The sequence below is a fragment of the Solanum tuberosum genome, unplaced genomic scaffold, assembly GCF_000226075.1.
Source record: "Solanum tuberosum cultivar DM 1-3 516 R44 unplaced genomic scaffold, SolTub_3.0 scf00041, whole genome shotgun sequence".
NCBI classification, from domain to species: domain Eukaryota; kingdom Viridiplantae; phylum Streptophyta; class Magnoliopsida; order Solanales; family Solanaceae; genus Solanum; species Solanum tuberosum.
In genome coordinates this window covers 1279025-1296520 of record NW_006238965.1, presented here as the reverse complement: position 1 = coordinate 1296520, position 17496 = coordinate 1279025, and the positions used below count along the sequence as shown (strand labels likewise).

The following is a 17496-nucleotide window of genomic DNA, read 5'->3' as shown; positions in this document are numbered from 1 at the left end:
GAGAGGGAATTTATTTCCATTTAAAGCTTAGCCTAGTCACTATTATCTTGCAAATTTCCTATTGAAAGCATGTACCCAACGATTTATCTCAACTTGTATTGCGGTCACACCCCAAGAACGTCTCTTTATACTTGATTTGTTTGTTTATTTTGTTGTTTTAGTACTTGTTATAAAACCCCTCTTTGATATTTGACACTTTTGTGTCGCCCCCTTTAATTTACTATGTCTTTTATCGCAAATGTCTTTAGCTACGACTAGTTAGAATGTAAATTCTATTTTTCTATCAATTCTCAGAACCGCTCCCTTGGGACACGACCCCAACCCTTGGTTGGGTTACTATATTATCGACGATCATAGACATTCATACCGTATGATAGTGTCGTTGGTCACGATAAGCATCAAGTAGCTAGGCAAAGCTGCCCCAAAATAGGACCCTTCCCACAAGGTATGATAATTTTCATCCATGGATTCCTTCCGTCCATAGAGTTCCCAAATTCTCCAATTTACAAAGTTAGAATTCCCCAATTGAGTTAAGGTTTTTATCAATTTTCATGGGTTCTCTTCAATGTTGATCTAAATGATTGAATTATGATCTCTTATGCATGAATTGATTAACTACTATCATTTTTATGATGATTTCCCCATGAACCCATGTAACTCCCATGTTTTCAAGTTATTAATCATGTGATGTGGGCTTTTTATTGTAAAGGAAGAGTTTTATGAAATTAAGCATGTATTGCTAGCTTTACATGAATTTATGATGGAATCCATATCTAACCCATGTTTTCTATATATTGATGATTTAAAGTGGGTTTTTGAACCTCAAGAAGTAAATTATGGACTTGTGCATTTTCTTATGAAATCTATGCAAATGTTTTAAGGATGCTTTAATAGTAAAGTGTCAACGATGATGATCATGACGTTTTATTGAAAGGATTTTCTCATGTACACTTAAGTGTAAGATATGAAATGTTTTCTCACATAATAAGGATTCTTAGGTTGAAAGGCTTTTTCTCCTAATTGAATCAAAGAGTAAGAGCTATCCTAATGAACTTAGCTTGGATTGGTTATCCTAGGATACCTTTCCATGGATTATGACTTAGCTTGGATTGGCAAGATGACGTGCCTTTCCATGGATAATAAGGCCAAGTAAGAAATGACTATTCCATGGATTTATGCTTAGCACTGAGAGGATATTGCGATGAAATCTTTCCCAAGTAGAGGTCGGGTTTCTAGAAGCGATCTCCTTATCCCTTACCTATGTTCCCCCGTAAGTTGATTGTCTAGATAGACATTAGCTAGTGGATCCACTTAAGCTAGAAATTCATGGTTCTACCTTGGCAAGTAGGACAACCCTTTTTGGTATGGGGATACCGGTACCCCCACATTAATAATGAACTAAGGTTACCTCAAGAAGTATCACATATGAGTTCAAAGGTTTTACATATGATGTTAGCTTGCATTGACCATGGGTTTATGATTTATGTTTTCTAACTCTCTTAAATCATGTTTTAGCTTGGTCAATTGCATGTCATCAAATGAAATGTCCTCTTTTAGCATGTTTTAAATGTTTTATGAATGGGTATCGTACTTGCTACATTGTTTTGTACTAACACAAACTCTTGCCTACATTTCCCTAAATGTAGGGTCCGACACTCAGGGTCATCAATTTCATGAGTGGAGGTTGACTTGAGATATTTCGAGCTTTGGTGAGTCCTCATGCTTCGAGGACGGACTTTCATTGTTTTAGTTCCTTTTGTTATATTTCACTTTTGGACATGTTGTATGGGTTAGGCCCAATTTCATTCTATTGTATTATATGGCTATGATGAGACAAGTGTTTTAGACTTCCGCTTTTATTTTATAAAAACTATTGGACTTGGACTATTGTTTTACTCTTATTGTTCTATTTCTTATGTTATGAGAGCTAAGTGGCTTGTATGGGGTCCTTCGGAGTTCTATACTCAATGTTACATCTAGGGGTACCCCTAGGTCGTGACAATTTATTTTTTAAAATTCACATTTGTTAATAACTCACAAAAATTTTCTAGTGAACACTGGGGTAAAATTTTTGTTTATTTCTTTTGTTTGTGATGATTTGCAGGTTTCTTCAAAGCAAAACATGAATTTGAATTTCAAGAACAAAATTTCGACTCTTTTCAGAATGTTCATTCCCTATGATATCTAGAATCAGCTTCTTCAATGCATGTAGCTACCTGACTTCCTAACATTTGCGTCATTCAGCTATTTATCAAGAAAACCTGCAGGATTCAAGAACATTTCAAATTGTCATTTTGAAGAGTGTCAAAAGCTCACTCTAAGTGGCAAGTTAAGCCTTGAATTCAAGATAAAGATACTCATCAAAAATCCAAGGGATATCTGAAAGTCGAGACTCAAGTGAAGACTCAAGAGAAGCTGCATAGATAGGAGCTTGTACTTTTATTCTCTTTTTGACAATTAACTTTTATTTTTTTTATGTAAGGATAAGAGTCGCGACCTGGAGCCTCGATGTAACCTCACTTGACTTCTAACTAATCATTCCATCTCTTTGAACTATACATGACCTGATTCCCTTATAACCCGTCATATGTAGGATGTCCAAAACAAGGACTAGGTCGCATATATTCTCTTTCAAATAAGAGTCTGGTCAAAACTTATCACGTCGTCTACCTCTTTGTCAGAAAACTCTTCGTGTTTCCAGTCAAAGAGGGGTAAACTGTAGACACGTAATTTTTTACCTAACTTGAAGTTTTGCATCATTTTTAGTGCTTAAATATTTTTAAAATTTAAATTATATGTTTTGATTTTTATCTTATTTTATTAAGTTTAGTTTAAATGATTTGAAAACGACAAAAATAGAATTACATTTTTAGGTAAGTTTTATTTTCAATTTATTCAAAAGATATAAAAAAATAAAAAATATAAGTTTTCTTTTAATTTTTTATTTAATAAATAACTAGTATTTCTTGATTATACTTTTAGATTAGCTATTTAACTTTTATTTTATTAATTTAAAATAATTAATTAATATTTTTGTTATTATATTTTATATTTTACATATTTAATTAAAAAAAAGTTATCCTACACTACCCCATTTTCCTAAGCTACCCCCACTACCCCCAACCCACCTACACGTTACTACTCATTAGCCCCACTCCACTCACCACAACTCCCCTTATTTTCCCTAAACAACCTCTGCACACACACTATATACTACAACAACACATCAACACACTACAAAAAAAAAAAAAAAACCACCCTCACACCATCTCAAACAACACACCCACTCACACAACGACTACACTTACACTACATATATATACAATTACATAAAACACTATTAGAAAACACACACACGGGGAGCAACCAAAGAAAAAAAAGAAAAACAATTGGCACTACAAGAAGAAAAACGTCAACCATACACAATCTGCATACACACAGAAACACACACCTACACCAACATATACAACTCACTCACAACAATACCTCACAAAAAAAATCATCTACACCTTACAACCCCAAATACTACAGACAATCTACAAAAGATGTGTGGGTGTTCTAATCGAGTTTCAGTCAAGATTTTGCAGTATTTATTCTCTTTATTGGAGATTAAACTTTACCTTATCTCTTTAATTTTTTTATGGAATCTGATGTAATTATGTGATTAGTTTTCTTATAATTTTTTCGTATTCATAATTTGATTGAAATGAACATTGACATCTTGAGTTTATTTTGAGAGTTAAAATAAATTGCTCGCATTATTAGGCATCTTGAGTTATTTTTATGTTATTTCTTGGTGCAAATCTCTAAAAGTTGAATATAATCCTATTAGTATGTAAGAATTTTATTTTTGTTGTTATTCAATTATGTTGTGCCTAAGCCATTATTTTTATGGCAATGCTATAGCTTAATGTTGATGTCAATTGCCTATTTTAATTTACGTAATTTTTAGATAAATGAGTCATTACACAATAAACAAACAAATGAGTTATGTTATTGAACTTGAATCTACTCCATTTTTGGGTTGGTTGGATCCTTTGATATGAGAACTAATATAACTAAAAAATCATTGAACAATATAATAATGGGACAAAAAGTTTAGTTGTCTTGAATTCACAAAATAAGAGTAAGTATTTTAAATAGTAGATGAGTTTTAGGAACATTAAAAATATTTGTTTCAATTAAGAATGTGGTTACACGTCTTTTTTGAGACATTAAAAGAAATTCAAAGATGTGGTGACGCACTTTGTCAAAAAATATAATGACTTTTATTAATTTAAAATAAGACTATGGACAACATTAGTAGGTATGATGCGAAGAGGGTAGTTATGTTCTTAAGCTATTTATATGTCAAAAATCGAGAATGTAGTTATGCATCCGATTTGAGATTATTGAAAGTTCAATAATAAAAATGTGAACAAATCATGACCTAAAATAATATATTAAAAAATAATTTAAGTAAGTATAAGTCGATAAAAGCGACCGTGCTAGAACCACGGGACTCGAGGGATTCCTATAACCTTCCCCTCGATCAACATAATTTCTTATCTGAATTTCTAGTTCACGGACCAATAAAGAGTCATTTCTTTTTTATCATGGGTTAAAAAGAAAGGTGACTTGGAACACCATAACTCAATTCTAAATGACGATTCTGAAAAAATAAAAATATTTTTGTAATTAATATCATCACTTAAATTGAAAAAACTTTTCGTTGTCCAAAAAAGGGGTGTGACAAATTTGATTTAACACGGAGTTTGAAGTTTAATAAAAAAATAAAATAAAATCTTTTAAATCTTGTAGTCTTGAACTAAAGATTAAAACAGATAGTATAATTTTTCTTTTTTTATATTTAAAATACTTGTAATAATTGTGCCTTTTCTAGAAAATGAAGATCCTCAAATTTGAGGGCCAGACATTTCCAACCCTGCACTCTATTTTACTCTTCAAATATAGAGTTCTCTATTTTTTCAGACAACCAACTCCAACCCAATTCTCTATTTTACTCTCTAACAAAGAATTTTTTTTTCTCTCCTCAATATTATATTCTTATTTCATAATATAAACCCTTTATTTATTTTTACCAATAATTACTTTATATAATTTTCATGTGATATAAAATTTTAGTTTTTCAAATTTTTTATTTAATATAAAATATATTTTTATTCTAAATTTTTAAATAACATAAATTTCAAGAAAATATTATATAATATACAAATTAATGGACAAATTCAAATAAAAGTGAAATACAATTACATAAACACTCAATTTTTGAAATTATTACGTTTGCTTCCATAAATGCTCTGTTAATGCATTACGAAGTCCAAAATGAGCATTTTTGTCCTTAATTTTTTTATGTCTAGTTAAAAATTGTTCAAATCGGAGATTTTCATCTATCACCATTTATGTCGTTGGAGTTGGAGCCTCTACGACATCTTGAATTGGTGCATTAAGATCACGCTCATCCTCAATTATCATGTTGTGCAGTATAATACATGTAGTCATTATATCATGTAACACTTCCTTTCTCCAAAAACGTGACGGTCCTGCAATATTTGCAAAACGTGATTGTAAAACTCCGAATGCACGTTCAACATCTTTTCGGCATCATTCTTATTTCATCGCGAATTAATTATTATGTTAGGTATTGTATTTTATCTTGTATTTAAATTATTATGTTATGTATTGTATTGTTATCTTATATTTAAATTATCATATTATGTGTTGTATTTTTAAATTAAAATTTTCATCTTATCATTTTAAATTTTGTGTATTTTTTATAGTGAAAATTAATAATAAAATCAAATTATTATGAAAATTAGAAAAAAATAAAATACTATTAATTCGGGATGAAAGTAGTATATATTAAATAATATATTTTTTAAAAATATTATATTACATTTAAAAAGAAATATGAATATTAGATATTTAATTAATGACATTATATGTAAAATAATATGTTAATTAGAAAATAATAAAAATAATAATATAATATTCAAAAAGTGAAATAGAGAGTGTGAATTGTAGTTCTCCAAATTTGGAGAACTACTATTCACCTCTCTAAATATGAAGAATAGAGAGTGATATAGAGGTGGGTTGGAGTACCCATTCTCTATTTTACTCTCCAAATATAGAGAATGGAGAGTAAAATAGAGGTGGGTTGGAGATGGCATGTGTCTTATTTTCTGATACATATAGCCACCCCGGGCAATTGGCAAAAGCAAGCAAAAGTCCAACTTAAATTTATATTTCTTGTTGGCAACCAATTTGTTGGGTACATGTTGGCACGTTCACTTTACTCTTTTGCCCAATGTTTGCTAGAGAAACCATTTTTTTTCCTTTTATAAAATCTTGAACTTAGACTGGCTTAAATGGCCTGGTTGTTGTAGTAACTGACAACTTCATACAAATTGCTTTCTGAATATCAGTATGGAAGTTATGAAGTTCACTTCGCTACGATATCTGCCACAATCTCTGCCCTTCGGGTGCTTACCATTCATTGTGTAATAGCCTGCAAACCATACAACCTACAGCAAATGGTAAGCCGCAGTAGACAAGCCCCTGTGCGGCAATCTGGACTGAGAAGGCATTGAGGAGGGATCGATCCCGAATTATCCACAATGCTTACTTTGCTACAGTCTCTGTCATAGTCTCTGCCCTTCGGGTGCATACCCTTCGTTGTGTAATAGACTGCAAATCATACAGTCTACTGGAAATGGTAAACCATAGTAAGCAAGCCTTGGGCGGCAAACTCAACTCAGAAGGTATTGAGGAGGGATTGATCCCAGATCTTCTATGTGGAAGACCACCCTCAAAACCAACTGAGGCATTCGGAAGGATACAAACTGTAAATTACAAATGCCAAATATATGCATTCTATAAGAAGAAACATGAAATACCACATTCCAATGTCAAAAAGTTTTTACTGATAATAAATACATTAGGGAAACAAGTACTGTACAAGAATGAAAGAATCAACCTAATACAAAATGGACATGTTTTACAAATGCACAAGACAAAATTGAGAATGAAGAAACTTTCAAATCTCATTTTCCCCTGTGAGAAGAACCATGTAATGATCTTGGAGATCCCTCAAACAGATCCAACAAGAAATTCTCCATATCATCGGGGCCGTACTTAATATATTTATCACTAATATGATTACTGTGCCTTCCAATAAAAGTCCTATATGCTTGGATAACCTTGAGAGACGTTGAGATACGTAGATCATCACGAAGTTGGGAATCTTGAATCAACCAACCTGTTTGGCTCTTGTAAACTTCATCAAATGCGGCGTAAAAGCATTGCAGTCTCTCTTTCAGCAGAGTTCTTGAAATAGAATTTGATCCTGGATTATGAACCCCTTCTTCCCTAAGTAACGAGAGGATGGAACTCCAAGTAGCTCTCTCATAGTTCATTGCATGTTGTTGGAATCTCCAATTATGTTTGCGAATCCAATCATCGCCTAGTATTGTTCTTAGATCATGAGAATTCTTCACCTTTTCAGCCATGTAGTGAATATTATTCATCAAGAAAAGGTGACCTAATGATTCATCCTTATATAACTTCGACTTGTCATCAAGGTTGCATTCCAAAATTGAAGTGAATGATCTAAAATATTGAGCCAACGGAGAAATGTAACAACTTGATCCGTTACTGTTATCTTCTTCTTCTTCTTCTCTATCCGGTGTCATGTCTTGTGGTGAATCTTCCTCCTCTTCATCGCCCTTCAGTAGCTCATTGAGGATCTTGCTATAATCCGTTAAAGTTTTCATGTAGTTCATAACGTACCTCGTGAGGTGGTGTATTCCACCACCACGAAAAGGATTTGCTGATACGCTAGAAGCAACAGCATGTTCAAATTCAAGAAAAGTTGTCCTTGCACAACCAGCCAAACTTGTAAGGATGTGTTGGCACTCTGTCCTAACACATAATCCAGCATCATCAGAGAACATAACATCGATATCTGGCATGAGATCTGAAAGAACCTCGTACATGTCAAGAATCCGAATCAACTTCTCTGGTTGATGAGATCCAATAGCTACTGATTCAGCAAACTTCAAAAGATGCAATATTGAACCTTTTGAAGACTCAACGAAGCATACTGAACTCACTGAATGATCTAGTTCACCAAATATTTGATCACTTAACCATTTCTCGCTTGCAAGATAAACGCGCACAAAGATGTTCATACAACGTATCCACCTCCTGATTTTTGAGTTCAATGAGTTCCATTCCATCTTAAGCACATCGTCAATACACAACTTATCCGCTTCAAGAATGAATAAGAAATCATCCAATGCATCTCTCCTTACATTAACAAATGCTTGAGAGCAGTCTGTACTATAATTTGAATTGAACATCAAATTTGCGATACACCTTAAGTCAGGAATGACATCAGGATGCACAAGTTCAACAACAGATATATATTCCTCGGAACGTCTACTCATGCTATCCCTTTGAAGCACATCTTCTAGTGAATCATCTCCGAATGAAGCAATTGAAGTGTCATCATCTTCGTTTGAACGAAAAGACATATGCTCTGGCTGGAAAGGCTGCTTATTCTGAACAAGCAAGTGCTTAAACTCCTGCTGAAGCCGATTCATTGCTGTTCGAACAAGTTGGTGAGCCCTAGAGATGAGAAGGTCATCAAGTGGTTTATCCACCCCCAAATTATTACTCTCTAACTGTTGAGTGAATTTTAGAAGTTGATCAACAGATGTCAAATAATCATGTACATATTCTTGGCCACAATTCCATATAACTGATTGATGATCTTCTAACTCCTCCCAGCTCATGATCTTATTTTGCAATATGTTAAGCTGATCCTCAAGGGATTTGGAATTGGATTGTTGTAAAGTGTCTAGTTTGGTTATAGAGGACATTAATTGAGAGCCTAAATCAGCCAGGATTTTTCTTGCATCATGTGTTAAAAAATCCTTCTTATTGTGCAATGCTTTAACAATCTGGTGTGCAGCAGCAATCAATTTTTCTTCTCCTTCCAATACAGGAACAGGAACAGAGTCTCCCATATCATAAAAATGAGGCAGGAGGCCTAATAGCAATAAATTTAGATAGAGAGAAGAAGAAAAAGAAAAGGTATGTAGAAGAAATTGAAGGAGAAGTCAAAATGGGAAAGGAAAGCAGAAAGTTAGATATCTTCACAATACAAGATGTATATATATTCAGATAAGCTTCTATCTTTTTGGACAAACAAGCTCACCCTTCTAGACAAATTAATTATCACACTAATTAATTTCTAAGTTCCCAAATACATATTTGTCAAACAAGTTTGTAGCTGCTTTCTGATGACTTTCCTATTCGTTTTTGACTTTTGACCATTTGTCTTCTAACATAACACTGGAAATAGTCTTTTCAAACTAAAACTCTCATCGAATATCTCCTTTATTTTTTATGTTTATACTTGGATACCTCACTATTACTAATACAAAATTAGTTAACCACCTATTTATTTTATTTTCTATCCTCCGTAACATTATACATAAATTCTCTCATAATTTATATACTTCTTCTATAGCAATTTATGTGACATTTTTTTCGTTTTTCGAGTGTCAAACAGTTTAAATCTGACCCATGAAATTTTCAATTTTTTTTTGAAATAAAATTTATATATTTGTAAACTACATAAAAAGTACTATAGGAAAAGGATCCCCTGAATATTAGGTAGTTGTTGTTAAACCGGAGCCAATGATTGATAATTCAAAATGTTTAAAAGATATATGAAAAGGTTATGGTCAACGATACACTTGTTGAATCTCGAAATACGAAAAATGTCACATAAAATAAGATGTAGTGAGTATATATTAGTTATACATGTTTTTGAATTGCAAACCAAACACCGTATTAATTTTTACATTATCCTAAATCAACTATCAAACATGATATTAGTTATACAAGATCTAATATATATATATATATATATATATATAGCTATCAAACCACACATCAATGATATCACGTTAAAAGGCCAACTTACATGGCGTCTTGCAATTGTGATAAAAAAAAATGAAAGTCATTGAGAATAAAGGACTTTTTGGTAGGAAACGAGTAATCTATATCTATATATATACATAAAACTGGATTTTCATCCCGATGTGGCATACCTTAATGATCAGAAAAGGCATTTATCTATTTTCTTAGACAATTATATTATTAATTATTAATTAATGATCAATTATAACTTCCTAAAAATAAAGAATCTCAAAAGGTTATTAGTTTTGCCCGTTTTAAATTTCATCTTTTATACCATGTTTTAACTCTCATTTGATTCTCCATAATCAACATTTACTTCTCCATAATTAGTGTGCTTAATTATAAAAAAATGGTTACGGAATTTCAGTAAAAAAATACATTCACTTAATTGTAATCCTTTAATGAAAAAGATAATGCAACATTAATTTCAGAATTCTACTAAATAATGCAATATTTCAGAATTCTTACACAATTCCTTTATTTTCCTTTCTGAACTACTTTCTCCTTTATTTATTCATTTTATATCTCTTCCTTTATTCTCTCTATTTGACATTGAAATATTTTATTTTTGTCTTCATATTTTATTTACCTTAAGCAATGAATTTTAATTGTTTGCAGGTTATACAAAAAAATATCTCTTTATTGATTTCTCAGAGGAGTCGAAACATGAGCAAGTAGTTGGTTAACCATGCTTTAGGTAGGTGTTCAAATTTTACCAAACAAATATACTATTTAGTTTTCATCACAAGTATTTCTAAGAATTATAGTGATTTTTCATTGTTGATTGTTGATAAGGTTGATAAATTGTAATTGCATAATAATTTGTTCTTCGAGAATAAAAAAATAGTTATTGTCGTTTAAATTTCTTATTGCAGATCACATAGATATGTGATGTTACCAAGAACACAAATTTATATAGTAGTTTTTCATTATTGATTGTAATTACTCATATAATCGATTCATCGTAAATTATTTTTTCTTCCAATTGTCTATTTACTTTTTCACCACAGATTATATGAAAATATAATGTTACCAGCGACAACATATATAAAGAGGGAAGATTTATGCAGATCAGTAAGTGCTTTCATGGTCATCTTCTTTTTTTAATTATTATTTTTATATGACACAAATAGTGAGAAAATATTATCAGAGATGTATGACTATCATGGTGGACCAGTGAAAAATCTATTTTGAAATTGCTTACGAAAACATTTGCTAAGTTTCTTATTTCCTTGTATTTATTTGTGTATTGAAACAATAAAAAGTATCAAAAAATATATTTGGTCTTAACTCATTTTACGTTATTAAAAATTAATCTATGCAACTATTTTTTGATACTTATCGAAAATGAACCATTAGGATAAATAGATTGTTGTAGTAGAAATTGTCTTAGAGTGTATAAAACTGAGAAAATTAATAATTAAACAAGCAACCATATAGAATTAAATAAATCTGAAATTTATTTGATACAATTAAGAAAGTGTTTATTTGTTCTTTTTGTTTATATTATAAAAACTTAAAAAAAATTATACTTTACTCCCTCTGGCCCAATTTATATGACTCACTTTCCTTTTTAGTCAGTCCCAAAAAGAATGACACATTTCTATATTTAGTAACAATTTAACTATAAAATGTCTATTTTACCCTTAATGAAATTTTTTACAGCCACACAAAATTCTATCATTCATTTTGGACCACAAGTTTTAAAAGTCTTTCTTTCTTTCTTAAACTCCGTGCCGAGTCAAACTACATCACATAAAATGGGACGGAGGGATTATCATTTTTCAGGGTGTAACATGCATCCTTTCTATATTTGCAAGGTTTAATATTCATAACCTTCTAAAATAGGAAAAGGTACAAAAATATGTATATACTCGAAAATTTATATAGGGATAAAATCAAATAATAAATGTATAAGAGATAATAAAATAATCAAATATTTAAAAGATACTAAAAGAAAAGTTACAAAGATTATGTAAAAATAGAAATCAAAAGGAAATAACGTTTTGTAAATTTGTAGAAATAAAATACAATTTTTATAATAAATATTGTCAATAAAGTAAAATTTTATTCAAAATATTTGAATAATTTTTTTATAAAATATTTTAAAACCGCGCATAGCGCGGCCAAATTCACTAGTAGGTATATAATGAAAGATCTCAAATTTAAACTTTGAAAATAAAGATCTTTTTATAGTTTTTTTAAAAATAAAAATATTAATTATTAATTCATGCGAATCTAAATTAATGTCATGCTAAAATTTGAATAGATGATGAAAGAATAAGGAAAGGTGAAGGCCACTAAGGAATTTAAAATGCTTGTGTGCGTGAGTGGGGAGTATTTGACTATTCTTTCATTTCCTAATACAGAACAAGTCATTAATTCCAAAATAATTATTCAACAAATTATAAATATTGAAAAAGAATATTCAACAAACTTATATGTATTTGTTTTGAACTAATTAAAATATCTTTAATCCTCTATATATATATATTATGGCTATTATTGAATTTTCAAATGGGTGTGCATACATATTGATATTGATTGTTCACACAAAATATGAAGAAAAATCTCTACTTTGGTAAAATAGTGAGTAGTAATATAGTCAACTCATTCGTCCCTTTCCTTCATTGATTGTATATATTTATCAAGAAATAAATACTGAATAATGCCACATGGGATAGTTGGAATTCGTCTATATTATATTTATTACATGTAGATGTTTTAGGTTTGATGTGAAAATCTTCAATATGTAGTGTTGTATTTCTATTACAAAAAATGAATTAAAAATCATTCAACAGAAAGAAAGTGATATCTAATCCCTTATGTGCTTAGCCAATGCAAATTCAAATTAATCAGAACAATAAGTTTGATTGGTTTATGATTGTAAGTCTTAGCTATTAATTACGGTGGCTTCTAAAATTGGTTGATTATTCAAATGCAAATGGAACAAGAAAGAACGTGACGAGGAGCAACAAGTTGCAAGGATGATGAAGTAATGAACCTTTCATCACACATAGAGACAAGGACGTATAAATTACAACTAACTTGTACATGTTGGTTCAAATGAGGTGGAACAATAGAGACAAAAGGTAATGCTAAATGGCCAGAAAATTTGGTCAGAATTTGGCCAGAAATTTTAAAAAATTATAATATTTTATTTTATTTTAAAATAAACTAATATTTTTTCCATTTTTTAATTAAAAGGTATTAAAGTTAAAAGGGTAAAAGTGTTCAAAAAGATAAAATGACATAGGTAAAATACCATTCTGGCCAAATTTTCTGGCCAAAAGGATTTTTCAGAGACAAAATCAAGTTTATAGGTTCAATATTTTCGTTATTTGAATCTACATTAATAATTTGGGAAGTGCTAAATGGCCAGAATTATGTGACCATAATTTGGTCAAAATTGTAAAAAAACTAATTAACCTTTTTCCCTTTTAAAGTAAAGTAAAGTTTTTAGTACTACTATTTCCTAAACTTCTAAAAATACATGTCAACAACAATTATTATGTTTAGTGAGTTAGAATTATTATTAATTGTGTGAAGAAAATTATTTAATAGACTTTATAATGTGGGACCATTACAATCTAACTTCACCTTCTTTTAATTCTTCCTAATTCAATCTTTCTTTGTTCCTTTTTCTTTATCTTTTTTGTCATCCTTTTTCTTTTCTTTTCCATTACATGTAAAATTAAATTATACAAATTCTAATTCCATAAGATATTTTTGGATACAGTTTATCAATGATTTTCTAATTTTGAACTTGTAAAATAACATTTATTTATTTCTATTATATACAAATCATCCAATTCTAAAATCAAGCACACAATTTTTTTTTTGTTAATATCTAGCTTCATAACACAAAATTTGTTGGGGATAATATTACATTTGTTTTCTTTATTTTAATTTCATTATAGTATAATACACTATCATCAATAGTAAAAAAATAATATGATTTGCTTTTTTTTCTTCACTAATATATTCATTTGAATATTATATTTCAAAAAAATAAATGAATTTGAATATTATATTTCATAATCATATTTTAAAAAATAAATGAAATATTTTTTATGATGAAGACTATTCTTTTCAGATAATAACAAATCTTTATTTGATAAAGTTTGTATTTTTATGTGATAAATATAGAAAAATAAGTTTCGTGTGATAAATTTAATAGTTAGATGAATTTTATGTATTAAAAAATAAGAAAGTAATTTTTCGTGTTATAAATTCTTTTGATATTTTATAGTGAAAATATGACATAACACTATAAATAAGTTAATTACATACAAGGTAACTTTAGAAACTTTGTTTAATGTGATACTTCTCACAAAGTTCAGTAATATATTTGATACTTCTCACATGTGATTTTTTTTAAAACCATTTTGTTTCAATGATTAATTTCACTCTTAAACATCGTATGTGTGGATTTATTTGCTTATCATTATCTGAATATTTTGTTCAGTTAATAAAAAATATTCTTGTGTATATTTTTTTGTGTATGTGTATAGTTCATTCAATTTATTTTTAAAAGTAAATATTATTCAGTTAATAAAAAAAATTGTACGCTTTAGTTTAAAAAATATTTTTGAATTGTACCTTAAAACAATGTTCATGAGGTACCAATGCATACCTTTGAAAAATTATTTTTTTGCTTAAAATAAATCTCTTTATTGAAGAAGACAATTAAATTTCTCATTAATAATAACTACAAATGACTATCTTATCTACTTAAGATTATACTTAATTATTTTGCACTACAAATTTAGTAAAATATAATAATTAAGCGTAGAATCAAAAAAAATTAGTTGAATTTTTCTTTAAGTATAATCAACTAAATAGATTAGTCTATATTTATAATGGATGTTTTTCAAGAGAAAAAATAATATCATTTTGGAAATTAGATATTTCTAAAAAATAACTGATGAAAAGACATTTATAACTATGTCATGAATAACACATTAGATTTTTATATCATAATCATTCCAAACAAGATTTAAGATATATAGAAATTGGTGAAATTATTTTACTAATTTTAACCATGAATACAAAATACAGTTACTCCAATAATATTAATTAATTGAGGACGTTTCAAAATAAATAAATAAAAGATCACTCAATACTTACTTATCAATTATAATACTTTAAGATAGCTGTATTTTATGTATGATACTATATTAAATTAGAATATATTTAGTATATGTAAATAAAGTATAACATAATTAGGATATACATTTAAAAAAAATTATTTTCAAATAATATAGAATTTTCATTTAACTTAAATATATTCAATGTTTAAGTTAAAGGGAAAAAATGTCCAAAAATAAACTAGTTTATAGAGTGAACGTGTCCTTTTACAATTTTGGCCAAATTATGGCCAAATTTTTTATGCCCAAAAGGATTTTCCCATTAGGATATACATTTTAAAAAATATTTTCATTTAATATAGAATTTTCTATCGAAGGAGACAATTAAAATTCATGTTAATAATATATATAAAAAATATGTTTTTAAATATAATTTGAAAAATATTTCAATAACGATAATCAAAACTCAAAATACTTTTAGAATTGATAAAAATCAACACATTATAGAACTAAGTAATTAATTTTTTCTAAACATAATAATTAATTATGTAGTTTAATTTTTTAAATTATTAGTTTAATTTTTAAATATGTAGTTTTAAATTACGTAATTTAATTTTTTAAAACTATAATATTTAAATATGTAGTTTAATTTTTAAAGTCATAATAATTAACAAATATCAAAACAACAACATTAATGTGTAACTATCTTGGGTTGTTGTGAAATAAGATCGACACTTATGAACCATATGATTTTTAGTATTTCTTTATTGTATCAATATCTACCGATTCTAAAGTATTTTGAATTTTGACTGTTATTATTGAACTATTTTACATAGTATTTAAAAAATCATTAAAATTGAGTTTAAAAAATTATTTATATAGGTAATTTAAATTTATTCATATAATAAATACAATAAAATTACTTAATTTTAATTTTTTTTAATCAGTTTCAAAAAAATATTAATTTGGGAGCAAAAAAAATTATTGTGACTACAACTATGTATACTTAATATTTTAACATATCATTTAATAGCAAACATATTTTTAAAATATAAAACAACAAATAATACTAATAAAGAAAAATATACGTGTGATGAAACTTTGATCTAGTTCATGTTTAACAAATTTGTGTTGTCATTATCATCAGAGAACTATGAAGATGTTTGTCTTTCAATTATTTTTTTTATAAAAGTTTATTTTGAAATCATAAAGAACTTTCTATATCCTTTCCTAGTTATTATAATTTTCAATGAAGCACCATCAACATTTGTGTTATAATATGATTCATTAATTTTAATGAGTCTTTATTTGTGTATGATGTGATTCATATACGTTCGAGGATATGAAAGTAATCACATAATGGAGGAAACATGATGGTAATTTCAGTTTTCTTCATATTTCGCTCACATACATTAAGTATAATAAGATAGAATATATTTTTATCATTTAGCTTTTTTCTAGAAAATTCATGCATAACAACAACTCCTTTAAATAAATAAGAGTAAATTGGTTTGTCAACTTGGTGAATTTCATAGTTTTAATTTGAGTATTATAGATATAAATTTTTAATATTTAAAATTTAGATATAATTTATCTTTTCACGATTAGAAATTATAAAGTAAAATAGATAGCCTACACTTTACTCCTCTTTTGTACTTTTTAATTTTTTTATCATTAAGAAATAAGAAATGAAAAATAAATAAACAAAAAAGAATAAGTAGAAAGGAGGAAATTTAGAAATTGAAAAAGTTATATATTTTTTTAAATTTTTTACTACTACTATCATATTTTTAATTTTCTTTTTAGATCTTGAAAATTTCAAGTAAGAAGAGTGGGTGAGACATGTTTTCTTTGGTGAATTTTGTGGTTTCTTTCTCATGTTTAATGATGAAATCATCAATAATTAATCTCATTAATCATTTTCAATGTATTGGAAACATAATTGAAGAATATATTCAATATTTAAGTTAAAAGGGTAAAAAATGTCCAAAAAATAAACTAGTTTATAGTGTGAACATATCTTTTTACCATTCTGGCCAAATTATGGCCAAAATGATTTTTCCTCAATAATAAATTTCTTATTATAAATTTTACATTTAAACTAAAATTAATAACCGGCTTTTGTCCTTGAGTGGGTGGGGAAACGTTTCTTCAATTAATACTGACTCTAGTACCCCTTTTACATTTATATCTTGGGGTTGCTTATTTATTGCTTGGACAACTACTAGTTATGGGAATATATTTTATTTTATTTAAAAAAAAAAAAAACTCAGTTGAAAAATATAATTAATACCTTCTTGGTTATGCAATTAAATTACCCGATTTAAATTAAATATAAAAAATAAATACCATATGATTATATGAACCGAAACTCTATAAATACAACACAAATATAGAGAAGTGGTAAGATATTTAA

General features: G+C 28.3%; 1 protein-coding gene across 1 annotated transcript; it reads right to left on the bottom strand.

Annotated features, from left to right (window-relative positions):
* Positions 1-6900: 6900 nt before the first annotated feature.
* Positions 6901-9219, bottom strand: LOC102591417 (exocyst complex component EXO70B1-like). The gene has a single exon (XM_006343092.2). The coding sequence runs from the start codon at positions 9027-9029 to the stop codon at positions 7044-7046; it is 1986 nt and encodes a 661-aa protein (XP_006343154.1). The 5' UTR covers positions 9030-9219; the 3' UTR covers positions 6901-7043.
* Between the last annotated feature and the right edge of the window lie 8277 nt (positions 9220-17496).

Bases quoted from the DNA above. Each gene is read 5' to 3' on its own strand.
- LOC102591417 (XM_006343092.2), bottom strand. From the start codon at position 9,029: ATGGGAGACTCTGTTCCTGTTCCTGTATTGGAAGGAGAAGAAAAATTG.